This window comes from Schistocerca cancellata, chromosome 9 (assembly GCF_023864275.1).
Source record: "Schistocerca cancellata isolate TAMUIC-IGC-003103 chromosome 9, iqSchCanc2.1, whole genome shotgun sequence".
Taxonomy (NCBI): domain Eukaryota; kingdom Metazoa; phylum Arthropoda; class Insecta; order Orthoptera; family Acrididae; genus Schistocerca; species Schistocerca cancellata.
Genome location: NC_064634.1, coordinates 404,096,349 through 404,115,580, shown reverse-complemented (window position 1 = coordinate 404,115,580; position 19,232 = coordinate 404,096,349). Strand labels below are relative to the sequence as shown.

General features: G+C 40.3%; 1 protein-coding gene across 1 annotated transcript in view; it reads left to right on the top strand.

Annotated features, from left to right (window-relative positions):
- Window positions 1–284: 284 nt before the first annotated feature.
- LOC126100733 (septin-1) overlaps window positions 285–19,232 on the top strand; it is a 58,106-nt gene continuing 39,158 nt past the window's right edge. The window contains exons 1-2 of the mRNA XM_049911353.1: window positions 285–505; window positions 595–787. Coding sequence (XP_049767310.1) covers window positions 482–505; window positions 595–787 — 217 coding nt within the window. The 5' untranslated portion in view covers window positions 285–481. The remainder of the gene's footprint in view (window positions 506–594; window positions 788–19,232) is intronic.

Genomic DNA, 19,232 nt, shown 5'->3' with positions numbered 1-19,232 from the left:
ATAAAAACTTCTTCTAAAATTTTTGCTACACTATATCTTTCTTACAGCTCCGCCTCATTGATGTAGTGGCCCTTAAAGTGTGGTGTTTATGTTATAACTATTTAGTAGCCGTAACTGCAAAATTGTTGTTGCGAAAGAGAATAGTTTTATCTTCGATCTACTTACATATTGTCAGGATTTGGGCGAATGTCCTCAGACGTGTATACCACTTGCATGACATTTGATGCACTATCAAGTAACAAAAAGTTTTCTAGGATCGTATCGATAGATCCCAGAGAATACTGGTCGATCCACAATGTTTACGAAGTACTCTGAAATGTTTCCACCAGGAAATACTCTGCGAATAGGATATGACATGTTGGCAATGATAGAGCGCGCTAAACCAAAGACTGTCAACGCCCTGTATTTGTTTAGGTTGTAACAAGAGTGAGCGTGTGTAAGTGTTGTGATAGTAGTGTTGGTTGATACAAAGTAGTATATTATGTCGAACGAATCAGTGAAAACAGTAAGTCAATCAGTTATAGTGCTTGCATGGCGATAAATTCATTTTTTAGTGGATTTCTGTATACTAATGATTGTATTTCCGTTTTATAGTTCGCAAGTATCGAAACGCCGGGATATGTAGGATTCGCAAATTTGCCAAATCAAGTGCATCGTAAGTCAGTGAAGAAAGGATTTGAATTTACGTTGATGGTGGTAGGTGAATCTGGTTTAGGCAAGTCAACTCTCGTTAACAGTCTGTTTTTGACAGATTTGTATCCAGAACGAATTGTACCAGATGCTGTCGGTGAGTAATTTTCCATCATAAGCAGGAAGGGAGATAGATGACTCCTTTAATGTAAATGTAATACATACATCTTAACTTGATAACACCTTATTTGCGCTTTCAATACCACGAAGAACATATATCTTCCACCAGAAGTTTGTGAAGTTCTGAACTACGGGAGGATTATTAACCGTAACAACCGAAAAAACCAAATCTTTTTTTAAAACTGATTAACACTGTTTTCATTGCAATGAGGGCAACATCAAATGACTTCACTGTCATCAGGTTGAGACCACATTTGAGAGCATGAAACACTTTCCTTAGGGGGATTTATAAAAGCAGTAGTAACAGACAGTATCTCTATTCATTCAAGATATCTGCCATGAAGTACTACAATTTTATAAGTCCATAGAAGAAAATGGTGATTCAGTGGTTTCTTTGGGAACACTGACAGAAACAACTATTGCGCAGTGTGGTTAGTCGCTATCTGACATAGTGCCCTACAAAAAGATAAATAGTGTGCACCACTGAAGTAAAATAAAGTTGTGGTAATTCCCTGATAGGAGTGTGTAGTTGACTTTCATGTATTTTAATCTACCAGTATAATCACAAATGTTAGATAATGAACATGAGTGCCAATTGGGTCCCCTAAATTGCTTTGGTCTTTAGTGAATTGCTCCAGGCTTAGCTGTGATGCATTGGAGGATTTTGTTTTGAACTAATATGATGCTGCAAAACAAATCAAAAAGATGATGTATCCACCAATGTCAGTCGAGTATTGAACCAAAAGTATGAAACTATATAAGCAGAGGGTTCAATATTTAGAAATGTGTTAAGACTGTAGTTACAGCTTTTGTAAGATATTGAACTATATAGGTATGTTGGTATATCATCTATCCATTCATGGTGATAACTGTCATAAAGATATTAGAGGTGCAAATACTGGTCTGCTTATTTCAGTAGTGATAGCTCGAAGTTTCGAGGTTAAATTTTGTAGCTGTTTCTGCCAGTTTTGGTGTTAAAAGACTGGATGCAAGTGCCGTAGTGTGTGCTAAAAGACTCGTAACTTTTTCCTGTCATGTACAGGGGTCGACAGAAGCGTCCGATCCCACGCGTCGGCTTTGACCCGTGACGTAAGGGTGTTGTCGTGTGTGATGTCATGACGGCGCGGAGTTTGGTTTGAGTGTGGCTGTCTCTAGTTCTGTTTTATCTTATTTTATTTACTTTTCTGATCTGTTCTATCTCGTGAGATTTTTTTTTTTTAATTTAAAAACGCTTATTACTTATTTTAATTATCTGTTTCCTCCAATTTCTGTTTTAGTTTATTATATTTATCTTTCTGATCTGTTCGTTCTATCCCGTGAGATTTTTTTTTTTTTTTTAAAGACAAGAAACACTAATCAGTTACTGAAGCATCTTTATCGTCTATGGGTTGCGGGGGTTACGACCCCTGGGGAGGTGGGTGGGTATTCATGCATGGCTGTCTTCACTTACACGTTGTAGCTACGCAAGGCGTCTAAATTTGTTTATATTTAGTTTGCCCCCCCCCACCTAAAACACCCCATTTCCCGCGCTTGTCCCATTAGTGTCATTAGGCTTCTTGTGGAAAGTGTGTGTGTTTGTTTTTGTTTCCGCCATATTTGTGACGTCATGGGTCAAAGCAGACGGGCGGGATCGAACGCTTCCGTATTTCCATGTACAGCAATGTCTTTGTTGCATGCACACTTCAACTTCTGATTTCTGGGTCCCAAGTAGCGCTTAGCTGTAGGCCACAGTGTTTATCGAATGTTTTGTCACTCATTTTTATTTTGATTTCTTCTTTTATGATGTTTTAGAATAAATAATTTAGAAATTACAGATGTCACATCGACTGCAATATGGTGTCTGTGTACTGGAGCTTGCTCTGCTGCTTCTAATTTCTCTGGGTACTGAGAGTGAAAACATCTCTCATTCTCTACACAGTGATGTTCTGTAGTGCATACAGTCTGTCCAACATAAACTTGTCCACAGCCACACAGTATTTTATATACTCCTGGCATTCTGAGGCCTACATGGTCATTCATAGGGCTCACAAGTTGTTGAATAGATGCTGGAGCCCTGAAGTCTGAGTCAGTATTGTGCCTCTTTACGAGCTGGCTAATCTCTCCTGTTACTGAGCCACAGAACGGCAAAAATGTGGGGGCATTCTACTTATGTGTCTTCATAAAGATGGTTTGCAAAATATGGCTGTTGTTGTAGCTGTTTTCTTTGAATTCTCCCCATACATGGCTCAGTTACTTTGGCAGGTTGCAGCATATGAGACAGCTTCACTCAATATGCATGGGTCCTCAGAACAGAACATTTCTGCGGTGGATGGTGGTAGCTGCCAGTGTAGATATGGATGGGATTTTGGTAAACACTGTGGCTGAGATACCCATTTGTTTTACAGCAGACAAGGATCTCGAGGATCAGTAAGGACCATCTGTCTCTCTCTCTCCATTGTGATCTTGAGGGTTGTCATTGATATTGGTGATATGATCCAAGAATTCTCCCAACTTTTCAAGTCCATAAGATCAGACAGTGAATGTGTCATCAGCATAATGATAAAATTAACTATGCTTTGTAGGAGCCTTGTGTAGGGCAATGTCCTCAAAATAGGGTGGCTTTAACAGGAAATACAGAAGTGTCTGATTCCACCTGTCTGCTTTGACACATGATGTCACAAATATGGTGGAAACGACCATACACTAAGACTCCAATATGGCGCCTATGATGTCATTACGTAAACATGACAACAAACATGAAAATACATTGAAAAACCATACACACACATTCCACAAAAAACCTAATGAAACTAACAGGACAAGCGTGGGAAATGGGGGTTTTTGGGTGGGGACAAAGTAAATGTAAACAAATGTAGACACACACCACCATACCAAACCACACAAAATGAGGAGAAAAACCGCCAACACAAAACTCCCGTAAACACAACATCCTCTGGAATCGGACTCTTCCATTGACCTGTATAGTTCAACAGCAACTCCCGATACCGGAACACCCACAACCACACATTGGAAACGAACACTTTCCTTGACCTATATAGCTCAACAGCAATTCCCGATATCAGAACACCCACAGCCACAACCACAAATTGTGATCAAAGAGTTCCCTTCTCCCACATAGGTCAACAGCAACTCCCAATACCAAAAAACCCACAGATATGACCACAACTTGGAATCTAAAACTTCCCTTCAACTACATACCTACAAACCAACATACAATACCAAATCACCAATACAACAAACCACACAACTCAGAACCACCCCACCAGCCACAACACCACACAACAAATACACTAAAAACGAGAAAAATAAAACACACACACACATACACACACCAGTGAAAAAATACACAACCAAAAGAAAGACCCAACCCACCCACACCCCAACCCAACCTCCCCCCAACCCAACCTCCCCCTCACCCCAAACTAAAATACCCATAAACAAAAAACAAATGCAAAATAAAAAATCTCAATCTCACGTTACAACTCAACAAAAATTGCAGCAAAATAGATCCTCCACAACTAAATCACAAACCAACACACTCCCCCTCCCCCTCGCAAACACTACCAACAACTAACCCCCCTCCCTGCGAGCCGCAGCCACCCACCCAAACCACCCTAACTAACCACCTGTACATCTCACTGATAGCCCCCACCCCAAAATAAAAAAAAAATAATAAACCCCTCAGGGACACTCTACCACGAACAGTACTCATTTAAATGAGACTGAAGGTTATAAGAGCACCCCTTCCTCTCCCAAGAACTGACTTAATGGCCGACCACGTCTCCTCTATAGCATTCGTACAAGCCCCCATCTCATAATTTTTAAACTCTAAATATGGGTCACAAGTAAATGATTATACCCCCCTCACACCCAATCCCCTATATGAAGAAAAAGCATCAGAAACTACAGTAGAACTCGGTTCTATAAACTCCTCAATTAACCTCACTAATTCCCTTTTAGTCAGCCCCTTCATAACCCTAAAAACACATTCCGAACACCAACCCCCTGGTACAGCAGCCTCCCACACCCAGAGACCAACCACAGACTTACCCCTCCCATACTTCCTTTTCCCAAACTGTGACTCATCCACCTCCACCACAACCCCAGGCCCACCCAACTCACCCCTGTACTTAATCAACTCAGAACATACTTCACGACAAAACAAAAACCAGTCAAGCACACTCCTCTCACTCACGACAGTCTCATGCGCGCAAAAACTGAGAGAGGATTTATAACAAAAGTAATATGTCAACAACACAATCTCGCACATGCCCAACCTAGACTTCTCGAACCAGGAACCGCAACATATGGAGTGCCATAGGCTATCCCTACGGCACCGCCACATATAACTGTCCCTGGTCCAAGATGGTGGAACTTTTGCCAATGTCATTTTATGCCCACAAACAGTGCACTTCACCACCTCCACAATCAACCCAAACAGCTTCAGAAATTTTATCAACTCCAATGGAGTCGCACCCTTCATAGCATGCAAGCGCACACTATTAATTTTATCCATCATATCCATACCTAACAAGAGCAGCAACAAATTAATTTACTCAAATTAACACACAACCTACAGTGAACAGCACTACAATAACTTTCACACAAAAACACTAAATCGTTAACTCACTGAAACCAATTCCACTCCACACACAGCCAAAACGAGAACCAGCCAGAAGAAGCAGTAACACCAAACTGAACCCAATAGACCACACCACGAAACCCCTAAACACACTACCAGAGGGCACCACAAACAGCAACACGACCTACAAACATGCCGCACTCAGAAACTCCACGCCGTCGTGACATCACACACAACAGCCGTCTTACCTCATGGGTCAACGCCGATGGATGGGATTGGATGCTTTGGTCAACCCCTTTAACAAGAACTAATGGGCTTCCCATCTGATTAAGATATCCTCCATCCCACAAAAAAATATGACAACATTGTCAGAACTTGCTTAAATATATCAACAGAGGTGTCATCAAGTAACTGGGAGAGCAGATCTATAGAATATTTGATGAGAATTCACATGAATAATAGCACTACATCAAAGCTTATGATCATATCTCCTTCTCCAAGATGCAAGCATTTAATTCAGCTGATGAAGTTGGTTGGTTGTATTCATGATGTGGTGCACATAGTGACCAATGTTCAGAATAAGGAGGTTGGCCACATGTTTCGCAAGTCTGTAAGTCAGTAGTCCAATTTTTCTTTCGATGGGCTGTAGGGGTGTTGTTTTCTTGTGAACCTTTGGAAGACCACAAAATGTAGGTGATTGTGGTTCCCAAGAGAAAAGTTTTTTAGTGAGAGTCTCTTCCAGTGAAAACTGCTCGAGAAGTTCCAACATCTTTTTCAACATTCTGGATGTTGGGTCTCTCAATAATTTTTATGTGTCTCTTCCTCCAGCATCAACTGAATCTTTGCATCATAGTTGGCTTGTTCCATAATGATGACTACATTCCCCTTGTCAGCTGGCAGGATTATGACGAGAGGATCATTGCAAAGTTTCTGAAGACCATTAAACCCAGCTCTTGTCACATTTTAGGTTGGCAGCTGGGATTTTGAGAGAAAACGGCTTGTTTCTCAACAAACTTCATGTTCCACACAACTTATTGTGTCAACAAAAGGGATACTCCATAGTTATGGTGTAAAACTGAGTCCATTTCTAAGAGCTGACATGGCACCTGTTTCAATGTTTCTCATTGCGTCCTGTTCTACATTCTGGCACATGCGGTCGCTGCGAAAATTGGCTGAATTTCCCTTTCTGTCTCTCCACGGTTTTGCTCTGTAATGACCTCTTTTTGTGCCACTGTGCCTGCATCATTACAGTCTGAATTCAAAGCGACTCTGTCAGCTGCGGGTGGACAGCCATCAGCCTGCGACCCTTTGTTTCCATCTATTTTCTGGTGTGATGAATCCTCTCTCACAGCAGGGCAAAGCTGGCACCACAAAAAATTCTCCTGGCACCAGCATTGTTGATATGGTGGCTCGTGGCAGCAAAAGGTGGAATCATCATCTCTTCACGCAGTGTAGTAGGAGGGCTAAGGAGATTAATAAATTTGCCTTCTTAACATGCAGCTTCCCTAAATATTTAATGCTGCACCACATTTCATTGCCATGGTGGAAACTAATGGCCTCCCACCTGTGGCTGATGGAGTCACTCTCAGCTTTGGATTGGGAATAGATTGATGCAGCCACAGTAGTACAACAGATATCATTACAGTGTAAAACCACAGAGAGACAGAAAGGGAAATTGGGCCAGCTTTTGCAGTGACAGCATGTAAAACAACAGAGCGCATCATTATCAACATAGCGGTGAGAAATATCAACATGGGTGCCATGTCAGCTCTTAAGAAGGGACTCGCTAATTTTACACCCTAACTATGGAGTAGCCCTTTCGCTGACACAATACATTGTGTGGAACATGCAGTTCGCAAGATGCCCTGCAGATAAAATTTATCAAGAAACAAGCTGCTTTCCCTCGAAATCCAAGCTGCCAGCCTTGAACGTGACTAGAGCTGAGCGCAACGGTCTTCGCAGTTTCCATGATTCTCTCGTCATAGTAAAACCACACTAGATGACAAGGGCAATGCACCGACATCATGGAATGATCTGACTACTATGTGAAGATTCGAATGGTGATAGAGGACGAGACATAACAAAATTATTGATCGACCCACCATCTAGAACACTGAGTAAGTTGTTCGAGCTTCCCAAGCAGCATTCACTGGAAGAGAATGCCATTAAAAATGTTCTCTTTTGGGCATCACAACCATATACATTGTATAGCCTCCCAAAAGTTCACAAGATGAACACAACCCTATTCCCATCGTAAGCACCATTTACCACCAACTTTCAAAGTCATGAAACATGTGGCCAGCCTCCTTACTCCAGACATTTGTCTCTGTGTGCACCACATCAAGAATATGACAGATTTCATCAGTTGAATTAAATGCTTGTGTCATGCAGGTTCCCATCTAAGATTGTATAGATCTGCTCTCTCAGTTACTTGACGAGATGGTTGTGAATTTATTTAAGCACACACAACAGCATCATATATTTTTGTATGGTGGAGAAAATCTGAACCATATGGACGGTGTTGCAATGGGAATCTCAGGAGCTCCTGTTATAACCAACCTGTTTATGAAGTACTTTGGGGACAGTGCCCTGGACATAGCTCCTGCGAAGCCTAGTTGCCTTTATCATTATGTTTACAACACAATCATTGGGTAAAGGGCTCGAATAGGCCAGGGACATACTTGTCATGAAGGAATGTTGTCAGCACTTGCCATGAGGTATGATGCGAACAAAGGACGGTATTCCAGCTCTTTGTGTTATGCAGCCAATGAGAGAGCAGCAGGCAGATGACATGTTTTAAAAATAGTACATTCGGAATTAACAAGGATTATAGATTTTTGTGAATCGCAGCTGTTTAAATCATGCTAGTATCTGCAGACCAAGGACAGCATTGCAGCCAGTGATATATTCGAAAAAGCAGTGAAATGAAGCTTCCTGGCAAATTAAAACTGTGTGGTGGACAAAGACTCGAACTCAGGACCATTGCCTTTTGCAGGCAAGTGCTCTGCTGTCTGAGCTTCTTAAGCACGACTCATGACCTGTCTTCACAGCTTCAATTCTGCCAATACTTCATTTCTTACCTTCCAAATGCCACAGAAGCTCTTTTGTGCACAAGAGCTTCTGTGAAGTTTGGAAGGTAGGGGACGAGGTACTGACAGAATTGAAGCTGTGAGGACAGGTCCTGAGTCGTGCTGGGGTTGCTCAGTTGGTAGAGCACTTGCCCATGAAAGACAAAGGTCCTGAGTTCGAATCTCAGTCCGGCACACAGTTTTGATCTGCCAGGAAGTTTCATATCAGCGCACACTCTGCTGCACAGTGAAATTCTCATTCTGGAAATAGTGAAATATTTCTGTGGTGTGTGTTGCTACACAGACGATCTGCACGAGCACACTGAATAAGTGGATCTTAGTTTATTAATGTACCAAACATGTGACTCTGCTATTGATAAACATTAATCCACCTACCTTTCTCCATGACTGAATTAAAATGTTGGTCCACTTACTCAAAGTGACAGCTTTTGCTTTGCTTCCAGATGATTCCATCCATACAAACCCTTGACCCTTTAAGAGTCATCTCAACACCACATTTGGTACTTTATGTCTCTGCAATTAATCTATGAGAGATGCACCAGCGGACGACATCACCGTGCCGAACTAAATCACTTAAATCAGTCCACTTTATAGCACTTGCTGCCATAATAACAAAATATTTCTCTTGAAACTCGCTGATACAGCAAACAGGCCAATGGTTTCAATTTTGGCACTAGAAATACGTTGCCTTTGTTCTCACCTCTCATTGTTTGTCAAAGAATTGACCCATTCAATATGGTAAACTGACACATTACCAACTTATGAATTGTAGGTAAGCACCATCGTGGCTACTGCTGGCCTTGATCTAGACTTTAGACCATTTGTTTTCTTGTCTCATGGACTTGAAAATTCAGGAGAATTTTTGGACCACTTCTGATGGTGCCTTACCATTCCTTGACATCCTTGCCCACCAAAAACACAAATGGAAATCTCAGCCACAGTGTTTATCAAAGACCCACCCACATGGAATGATATCAGCGTGCTAACAGCCATGACCATCCATCACAGAAACGTTCTGTTCTGAGGACCAGGATGCATCAAACGGAAGCAGCCTCAGATGCTGAAAACATGTCAAAGAAACGGAGCCACATACAGTAAGTGTTCAAAGTAAACAGCTACAGCCATTCCTGAAGACACATAAGCACAATGCACCCGAGGAGGCACGAAGCGGCTTCTTTTTTTGCCGTTTTGTGGCTCAGTAACAGGAAGGATTAGCTGGGTCATGTATGGACTCAATGTTCAGGACTCCAGCAACAATTTGACAGCTAGCAAGGCCTGTAAATGACAATGTAGGCCTCAGAATGTCAGGGGTATGTAAAATACTGTGTGTGCATTTGGACATTTGTAGGTCAGACAGACTGTGTTTACTATTGAACAGCACTTTGTTGATTACGAGGGACTTTTTTTGCCTTTGGTACCCTGAGAAATCGATAGCAGAGCATGCTCTAGAAAACAAACATTGTATTACACTCAATGAGACGTCTGTTACTTTGCGGACTAACAGTTTCTGAATAGTGTCATAAAAGAAGGCATTGAGATAAAAGATTGTGACAATGCCCTCAATAAAGACAGTGGCCTGCAGTTACCGGTAAGAATAGCTTGGAACTCTGCTGTTGGAAGGTTAAAGTAGGAGTGCAACAGAAATGGTGCCACATATGGTGCTGGAGTGAGCACCAACGGCATCAAAGGAGGCAGCGCAGCCGTGTAAGGACAGCAGCAGCAAGCAGAAGACAGTCACCACTTGAGAATGGCCGAGGAGTACTCAACTGAAAGCTCATAGATCTTAAACAACTTAACAAAGCTGGAATCTCAAGACAATTTTATCAGTATATATCACCTTAAAACCATGCATTCACAGATCATCATCTCAGTTAACATATTCACACAGAAAGACTGTGTGCTGGACTGGCATATGTGATACACTACTATATTAAGATGAGAAGCTGTGCTAGTAAAACCTGTTAGTGTATACATTTCCTTCTTATTTACATATTCCTCCTTTGACCACCCAGCACAATAGTATAGGACGTATAAGATACATTACAGATATAATATATTCAGGTAAATATATAAAACATATGCTAGCTTGCATTGGATAAGGCAGGGACGGAGTAAGAAATTGGCCATGACCTTTGCTCTGGAATCATCCCAGTATTCATCTTAGCAATTTGGGGAACTATGGAAAACTTAGGTAAGGGTGGTCAGATAAGAGTTTGAGCCCCAAACTCCCAAATTTTGATCCAGTAGATTAACACTGTGCCATCTCACTTGGTATACAGTTTGGTGGGAAAGCATAAATAGAACCAGAGTACTGCCAAGGAAGTGTGATAGGACCACCATTTTTACATATAAACCACCATTTTTACATATAAATGATATAGCAGAAAGTGTCAGATGCTGTTTAGGACTGTTTATAGACTTTTCAGTTGTCTGTAACAAAGTAGCAACACTAGAAGACAGTATCAATTTGCAGAATGAACTGCAGACAATTGATGAATGGTGCAGGCTCTGGCATTTGACCCTGAACATAAATAAATGGAATATTGTGCCTACATAGGAAAAGAAGCCACTACTATCTAAGAATAACTATACAGAGTGACCTTAAGTGTAATGACCATGTAAAGCAAATAGTAAGAAAAGCAGACGCCAGACTGAGATTCATAGAAAGAATCTTAAGGAAATGGGCCTCATCCACAGAGAAAGAGGATTACAAGGTGATTATTCAACTGGTTATTAAGTACTATTGATCAGTATGGGATCCTTACCAGGGAGGACTGATGAGAGAGAGAGAGAGAGAGAGAGAGAGAGAGAGAGAGAGAGAGAGAGAGAGGGGAGATCCAATGAAGAAGAGCAATGTGTTTCATCACGGGGTCACTTAGTGCATGAGCGTTTCTGAGGTAATCAACAAATTCCATTGGCAGACATTACGTGAGAGGCGTTATGCATCATGGAGAGGTTTGCTATTAAAATTTCAAGAGTGCACTGCCCGTGAAGAATTGGACGACATATTATTCTCCCTAGATACTTTTTGTGTAATGACCTCAATAAGAAAATTCGAGAAATTAGAACCAATACACAGGCTTACTGACAGTCACTGTTCCCTGTGCCATCGTGATGTAGGAGGTTAGGGGGATCAGTTAGTGATGCCAGTTTTACCTTCCGCCACATATCATTGGGTGGCTTGCAGGGTACAATGAAGATGTGGAACCACATGTATTTACTTGACAATTAGCTTACATCAAGCACAAGAAGCATGTAATAGAGAAGGAATTAACATATTTCATCAAAAAAATATAAGAGGTGTTAGAGATAAAGTTAGTGAACTGCTTATAGATATTGAGTCTGACATTATTGTTATATCGGAGCACCACTTAAATAATTTGACAGTTCAGAGGCTTCCTTTACCAGGATACAGATTAGCTGGTTGTATTTCAAGTATTTCTTTGCGGAGTGGGTAGGGAAAACCCATGTACATAAAAAACAGTATTCCATTTGAGTTCGTAGATGTATCACGGCACTGCACTGAGCAGGTATTTGAATGTTGTGCAGGGGCAGTTGAATTTGGTGAAACTAAACTTCTAATTGTTGTTGTTTATAGGTCCTTTAGCTTTGACTTCAGAGCATTTCTGCTCAAGCTATAGAGGGTTTGTTTCACTTTACAAGAAGTACCAAAAATTAGTTATATGTGGTGACTTCAATATTAATTTTGTATATGATTATGCAAGAAAAAGGATGTTGGTTGATCTCCTAAGCTCATATGACCCGATGCAGACTGTATTTTTTTCAACCAAGAGGCAGGGGAACAGTAGCACAGCCATAGACAATATTTTTATTCTTTCTTCATTACTAGCTGGGTATTCTGTTAGTAAAAGGGTGAATGACCTTTCAGACCTTGATGCACAAATTTTAACACTAAAAGGCTTTTGTACTCAAACAAATGTTACACATAATTACAAACTATGTAGGAAAGTTAATCCAACAGCAATAGAGAGTTTTTTAAACCTTGTCAAGGAATGAGAGTGGCAGGATGTTTATAGTGCTGATAACATAGATGACAAATATAATGCTTTCCTTAACACATTTCTCATGCTCTTTGAGAGTTGTTTTCCATTAGAATGTACTAAATGGGGTACTAACAGTAAAATGCAGCCTGAGTTGCTGACTACTGGGATAAGGATATCATGTAGGACAAAACGGGAATTATATCAAAATGTTAGAAATAGTCACAATCAAGCTGCTGTAGCCCATTGCAAATAGTGTTGTAACGTGCTTAAAAATGTTATTAGGAAGGCAAAGAGTATGTTGTACACAAATAGAATAGCTAATTCACAGGATAAATTTAAAACCATATGGTCAATAGTGAAGGGAGTGTCTGGTCAGCAGCACAAGGTTGATGATATAAAGTCAGTTTGTAGTAAAAATATTTCTGTTTCTGATAAGTCAGATATATGTACAGTATGTAAGAATCATTTTCTGAGCATTACTGGTGAATTAAATAAAAATTTTGTTTCTACAGGGAATCACATAACAATGTTGAAAAATGGCTTTCCGAGATTGATGTCGGAAATGCTCGTATGTGATACAGACAAGGGGGGGACTGAGTCAGTAATTAAATCACTCAAGACTAAGGACTCTCATGGATATGATGGACTGCCTAGCAGAATATTAAAGTACTGTGCTGCACATTTTAGTGCTGTACTTAGCCATATTTGTAATTTTTCCTTTAAAAATGGTCAGTTTCCTGGGCAATTTAAGTACTCACTAGTAAAGCCACTTTATAAAAAGGGATAATGTAGACAGTATTAGACCTGAAAAGACTAAATGCTGCCATTTTGACTATTCGAATGGTGTCTTAAGTAAATGATCTTACAACACGAAAATTAGTCTACTTTGCATATATTCATTTGCTTATGTCATATGGTCTTATATTTTGGGGTAACTCTTCTCATTCTCATAGGATATTTTTGGCTGAGAAACGGGCAGTAAGTGGTCTAAGCTCGCGAACCTCTTGTCGACCCCTGTTCACTAGTCTGGATATTCTGACATTGGCCTCTCAGTATATATATTCTTAAACATAAGTGCCACACTGACAACGCACAGCTGACCAAGACCGCCATGGTAAAGCACTGCATCTCACATGGACATGACATGAACTACGATGGCACAAAGGTGTTACAGCAATCAAACACCTTCTGGGGCTGTATCCTCAAAGAGTCAGTGGAGATGCGGCTGGATGACAAACTTTATAAATAAAGACAGTGGTTTCCAGTCAAGCAATGCTTGGGATCCAGCTTTGAGTATGATTAAAGCACAACAACAGTCTACATGGAAATCCGCTACTGTCAGGACACCTGAAGAAGAAGAAGAAGAAGAAGAAGAAGAAGAAGCATTGTCACCATGACAGCAGAGTTCTGCAAGCAGCCATGGCCGCGGAAGGACTGTGGCCCATGATCTATCGCAAGGCGCCGCACTTCCCCCACCACCCAGCCCTGTCCTTCCCCCACCATTGGCCACAGACCATTTGGAAGCACCCAGACGGAGGCTGTGGGAAAGGGGTGGAGATTAAAGTCAGCATCCATCAGAGATCAATCAGACTCCAAGAACACCTGAAGATGGCAAGAAGTCCGCTTGTTGAAATATCGTGCCTTTTGGATGACGCTACCCAGCTGAATACCTGAGAAATTTTCAAGATTTCTGTATGCCTGGAAGACCTCAGATTACACATATATATTCTTTACTGTCGTTTTTAACAGTATCAGTTTATTCCCAAAAATTAGCAACTTTCACTCGGTTAATACTAGGCAGAAATCCAATGTGCATTTGGATTGCACTCCCTTAACTCTTGTGCAGAAAGGTGTGCAGTATACGGCTGCATCCATTTGCAATAAGCTGCCACAAGAATTAAAAAATCGCAGCAGTAATCCTCGCACTTTCAAGTTGAAACTGAAGAGTTTCTTCATGGGCCACCCCTTCTACTCTGTTGAGGAGTTCCTTGAAAAATCAAGCCGATTCCTATGTTATATTGTAGATTGCTTTTACTTAAGCTTATGGCTTGACATTTTTTGGATTGATAAACATTTTATTTCATCTGTTATTACTTCTGTGTTATAATTTCGTGTACTGACATGTTCCATGTCTTTCAAGATTTGCTACTCAGTTTGGTCCTCCAGAACTAGATGTGTAAATAAATAGATAAACAATAACATTATTAGGACAAGAAACCTTGTTGTATTACACTTCTGAAAAATACACAGGAACACTTGCCAGTTCTACTTCCTCCACTGTTATTCTTGTAACAGATTTCCTTCACTGAGGTCGTTGACTGCACTGCATCTGAAACAGAGGAAACAGGAAACCAACAGCAGAAATGTTCGTGTGCAAAGACACACACAGCAAAGTTGGTAACCTGTTAATGGATTAAAAATATACAGAATAATAAATGAAGGCTTGATGTTTCTGGAAGTTAATATATTTTCTTGCATTGTAGAAACATTTCTCAGGAAGTGCGTTTGTTCCTTTTCAGTGCAGAAAGAGGTTATTAACTATATCTGTGTGAATCATGTAGTGATTATTTGAAAAAACTGAATATCATAAATGTCGTGTCTTTGGCATCTACGTTAGTATTTTGTTGATAGGTAAATGCATGTTATTTATTTATTTATTCACATAGGAATCATCTTACGGTGATGTAATATTTGTTGTCATTACAAAGTGAAAATAAATAGCATAAAATATACTTAGTATATTTTTATGAGAATAGGGTAGGTGGTTGGCCATGGCCTTGCTGGAGGAACCATCATAGCATTTGCCTGAAATGATTTGGGAGAACAAATAAAAATGGCTGAACAGAGCAAACTCTATGCTTCCAAATGTGAGGTCAGTGTCTTGAGAATTGCGGTACCTTATATGTACCTAATGTGCAGTATTCATGAGTACAACACATGAAGCATACAGCCAATACTCATAGTTTGGTGAGCGTTCATGGTAGTTAAAAAGTACCTCCCTATTAACTGAAGTGTTCAAACTGTTACCTTTCAGCAAAACGTACACTTTGGGACGTGTTGCAGATCAAACTATCACCATATCCTACATTCCAAAAACTAACATAATGCAAAAGAAGTATTGACAGCATTCTCTTTCTGTTTGTGCATGTATATCATCACATGCCACAGTGTTACTACCTCAGCAACAAAGCTGACATCTAGTATTGCTAAGTTCATGTGAACTGTATTTTTGGCGATGTCCACTTCAGTAATTTACCTAGTTTATTTATTTGTTCATCCTTAGACTGTTTGGTGCAACAGTATCAGATGTGTCAGGTACATTACAGAAATGATATATACATAACTAAAACATAAACAAAGTAGGATACGATCTAAAACTGCCTACACAGTAGCGAAGGAGAACTTGTCAGTTGGCGTTGTGAAATACAGTGTTACCCAGAAAAGTTGTGATGAACTCCAAGGCATTGTGGAGGATCTCGTGAGGAACAAATCGGGGGTATGAACCTGTGTCTGGTAGCAACATCCAACAATGCTACATAACGTTAAAGTTATAGACACCAGTGCCTGCCATTAGACCATTCCTATGGAAGCAAACATGATTTTGTATGTTGACAGGCCGTAAGCAGAATGTTTTGCAATGTTATTTCTTATTCAGTGATGTGCAACTGATTGCCATGATCTACAGCGGAGAAGATGGTGCTAGCTGTTGCGTAGATAGGCCTTGTCCCTTATGACTACAGTGTTCCGTTGCCTTGGTGGGTGATGATGAAAACAAGAATTTACATCTGCAGTTTATTTTTATCATGTGTAAAAAGAAACATTGGAAATTTTATAGGGTTCGAGGAGAAAGAAAACTTGTGGATGGAAACCTGTGTCTGAAACAGACATCCACCGAGCTAACAGAGCATCGCATTCATACAAGAGAAGACTTTTTTATGGAGCCGCTAGCTCCACTTCTCCACTTGCCATGGTGACCATCAGTCGTGATCACTGAAAAATGAACAACACTGTGAAATGTTCAGCCTATGTTCTGTCAGTGTACAAAATCATATTTTCTGCTGAAGGGGTGGCCTAATAGCATGTGCCAATGCCTATAACTTCAGCGTTCTGTAGCATTGTTGGATGATGTTTCTACACATGGGTTCGTATCCTTGATTTGTTCTTCCAGAAACCCTCTACACCCCCTCGAAGCCTGTCAAAACATTTCTGAGACATCCTGTATATAAATACAAAGCCACAGAAGGGTGGGGGTTGGGGGGAGGGATAAATGAGAGTAGCGTGCTGTGAATGGTAGGTACAGTCTGTATATATCACTGGGATCTGTATTTGACACTAGAATTTCTACTTATTATTGTTACTGTTTATTGATGAGTATAAGATTGTATGTAATTTGCAATGAGGGAGAATTAATAAACAGCTGTACAATATTTTGTGGTTTTATTATTGGGGAGGTGAATTTAATCTTCAGTTGCGCCTTATGGCTACATATTTAATATGTGCCTCAAAACTTCATGTAACTGGTAACAGTAAAAATTCTCCGTAAGTCAGTGATTTATTTTGGTTTGGCTATTTTTTCATCTTTTCCTTATGAGTACATTGCTGTTGCATCCATCCATGTGCAAGATTTTAAAACTTATGATTATTCAATACAGTGTGCTCTTAGAAATGTACAGGGTGATTATGATTAAAGTTAAACTTTCAAACCTTTGTAGAAATAACACCGCTGGTCAGAATAATGTCAAATTGTAACGGAATATTATCGGAGAGGGGAGAAAACAATGTCAGAAGAAAAATAAATAGTTACAAAATGTAGCAATAGATGGTGCTGTAAGCACCATAATTTAATAATGGTTGAGTACAAATGGAAAATGAAAGATACAACAATGCCAAAGGTGTACGTTTGACGTTAAACGAATTGTACTAGACAGTGTGTGTGGATATACAGGCATGATACTGTTAGTCACATTAAGCCCATCCACCATGGCAAGGCCACATCACATTGGATAAGAAAAATCAGTTTTTAATTGTCCTGAGGCCAAAAACCGAATAGAAGCATCACCCACATTGGTTTTTAATTGTCCTGAGGCAAAAAAACCCACAAAAATCATCAGTCACATCAGTTTTTAACTGGCCTGAGCCCAAAAACTGCATAAAAAGCATCAATCAAAATCAAATCAGATTATTAATTTATGTGCGACTGGTGCAAAACATGTTCAATATGCTGTCCACCATTTCTGCAATAAGTTGAAATCGAGAAACAACATGTTCCACAACTGACCAAAGTGTTTCTGAGCTCACATTCAGAATGTGTTGCGCAATGCATGCCTTTAATGCAGCTAAGTTTGCAATCAGAACACTGAATAGAACATCTTTCAGATAGCCTCACAGCCAGAAGTTACAGGGATTAAGATCAAGTGATCGGTACAGCCATGCTGTGGGGAGACGGCAGCTGATAATTCTAGCATTTCTGAAATGGCGCTTCAGCAGCTGCTTAACTGGATTTGCAATGTACGGAGGTGCGCCTTCTTGCATAAAAATGATCACATCCACGCTGTTGGAGAGCTGGAGTGATGTGGTTGTGCAAAAGACACTCATAGCGCTTACTAGTGATGGTACAGGTAACAGAACCGGAAGCACCCGCCTCTTCGGAAAAATATGGCCCTACAATAAATGATGCCATAAATCCGCACTACAGAGTGACCTTTCCAGGATGAAGTGGTACTGGTTGATTTGCATGTGGATTTTCCATTGCCCATATTCAACAGTTCTTTATATTGACATATCCTGTCATACGGAAGTGGGCATCATCTGTCCTCAAAATCTTCCACGGCCAATCATTGTCCACTTACATGCGAGCAAGAAATTCTAAAGCAGAGGTCTCTCTTGCTGGCAGGTCAACAGGAAGAAATTCATGCACATGGGTAATTTTGAATGGATAACAAAGGAGGATGCTGTGTAGGATTTTATGCATTGTGCTCACGGTTATGTCCAATGTTCGGGCAATTCTCTGTGCACTACACGTTTGCACACCACCACTCGTTTCCTCTTGCATTGCTGTGGCCACTGCTTCAACTGACGTTAAATCAATTCGTTTCCTCCCTATAACAGATTGCACACCAAAAGAACCTGTCTTTTCGAATTGCTGAATCATTTTCTCCAGACTCACGGCAGTCATCGGACCAACACCTTTTTTCAAACCCTTCAGTGTCCTGAACTTCTGCAGAGTGACGTGTGCACAGTCATCATTCTTGTAATACAGCTTTACAAGCAGAGAGGGATCCTGCATTGAGACAGTCGTGGGCAATGTCGTAGACGTGAAAGGAAGAAAAGCCGTGTACCCAGCGTGTTTATACCAACTTCTATGGGTAGTGTGCATGACAGGTGGTTTTATTTATATATTTCAACACATACAGTGCCATCTATTGATCAATTTTCACATAATTTTTTTTTTCTTCTGCCGTGTGTTTTCCCTGTTCTCCGACAATATTCTGTCACAATTTGGCGTCATTCTGACCAGTGGTGTTATTTCTACAGTGTTTACAAAGTTTAACTTTAATTATAATCACCCTGTAGTGCAAATTAAAGTATTATATCAAAAATGTAAGTCAATACTTTGTTGCAGTCATTATACATGACATCCTACATTGGAATAGTGACAAGATTGTAAAGAATTCAATACATTAAGTTGTGGCTCCTGCAAAAGTCATGTAATATTTTATTTCTCCTGGTATATTAGTTTTATCTGAC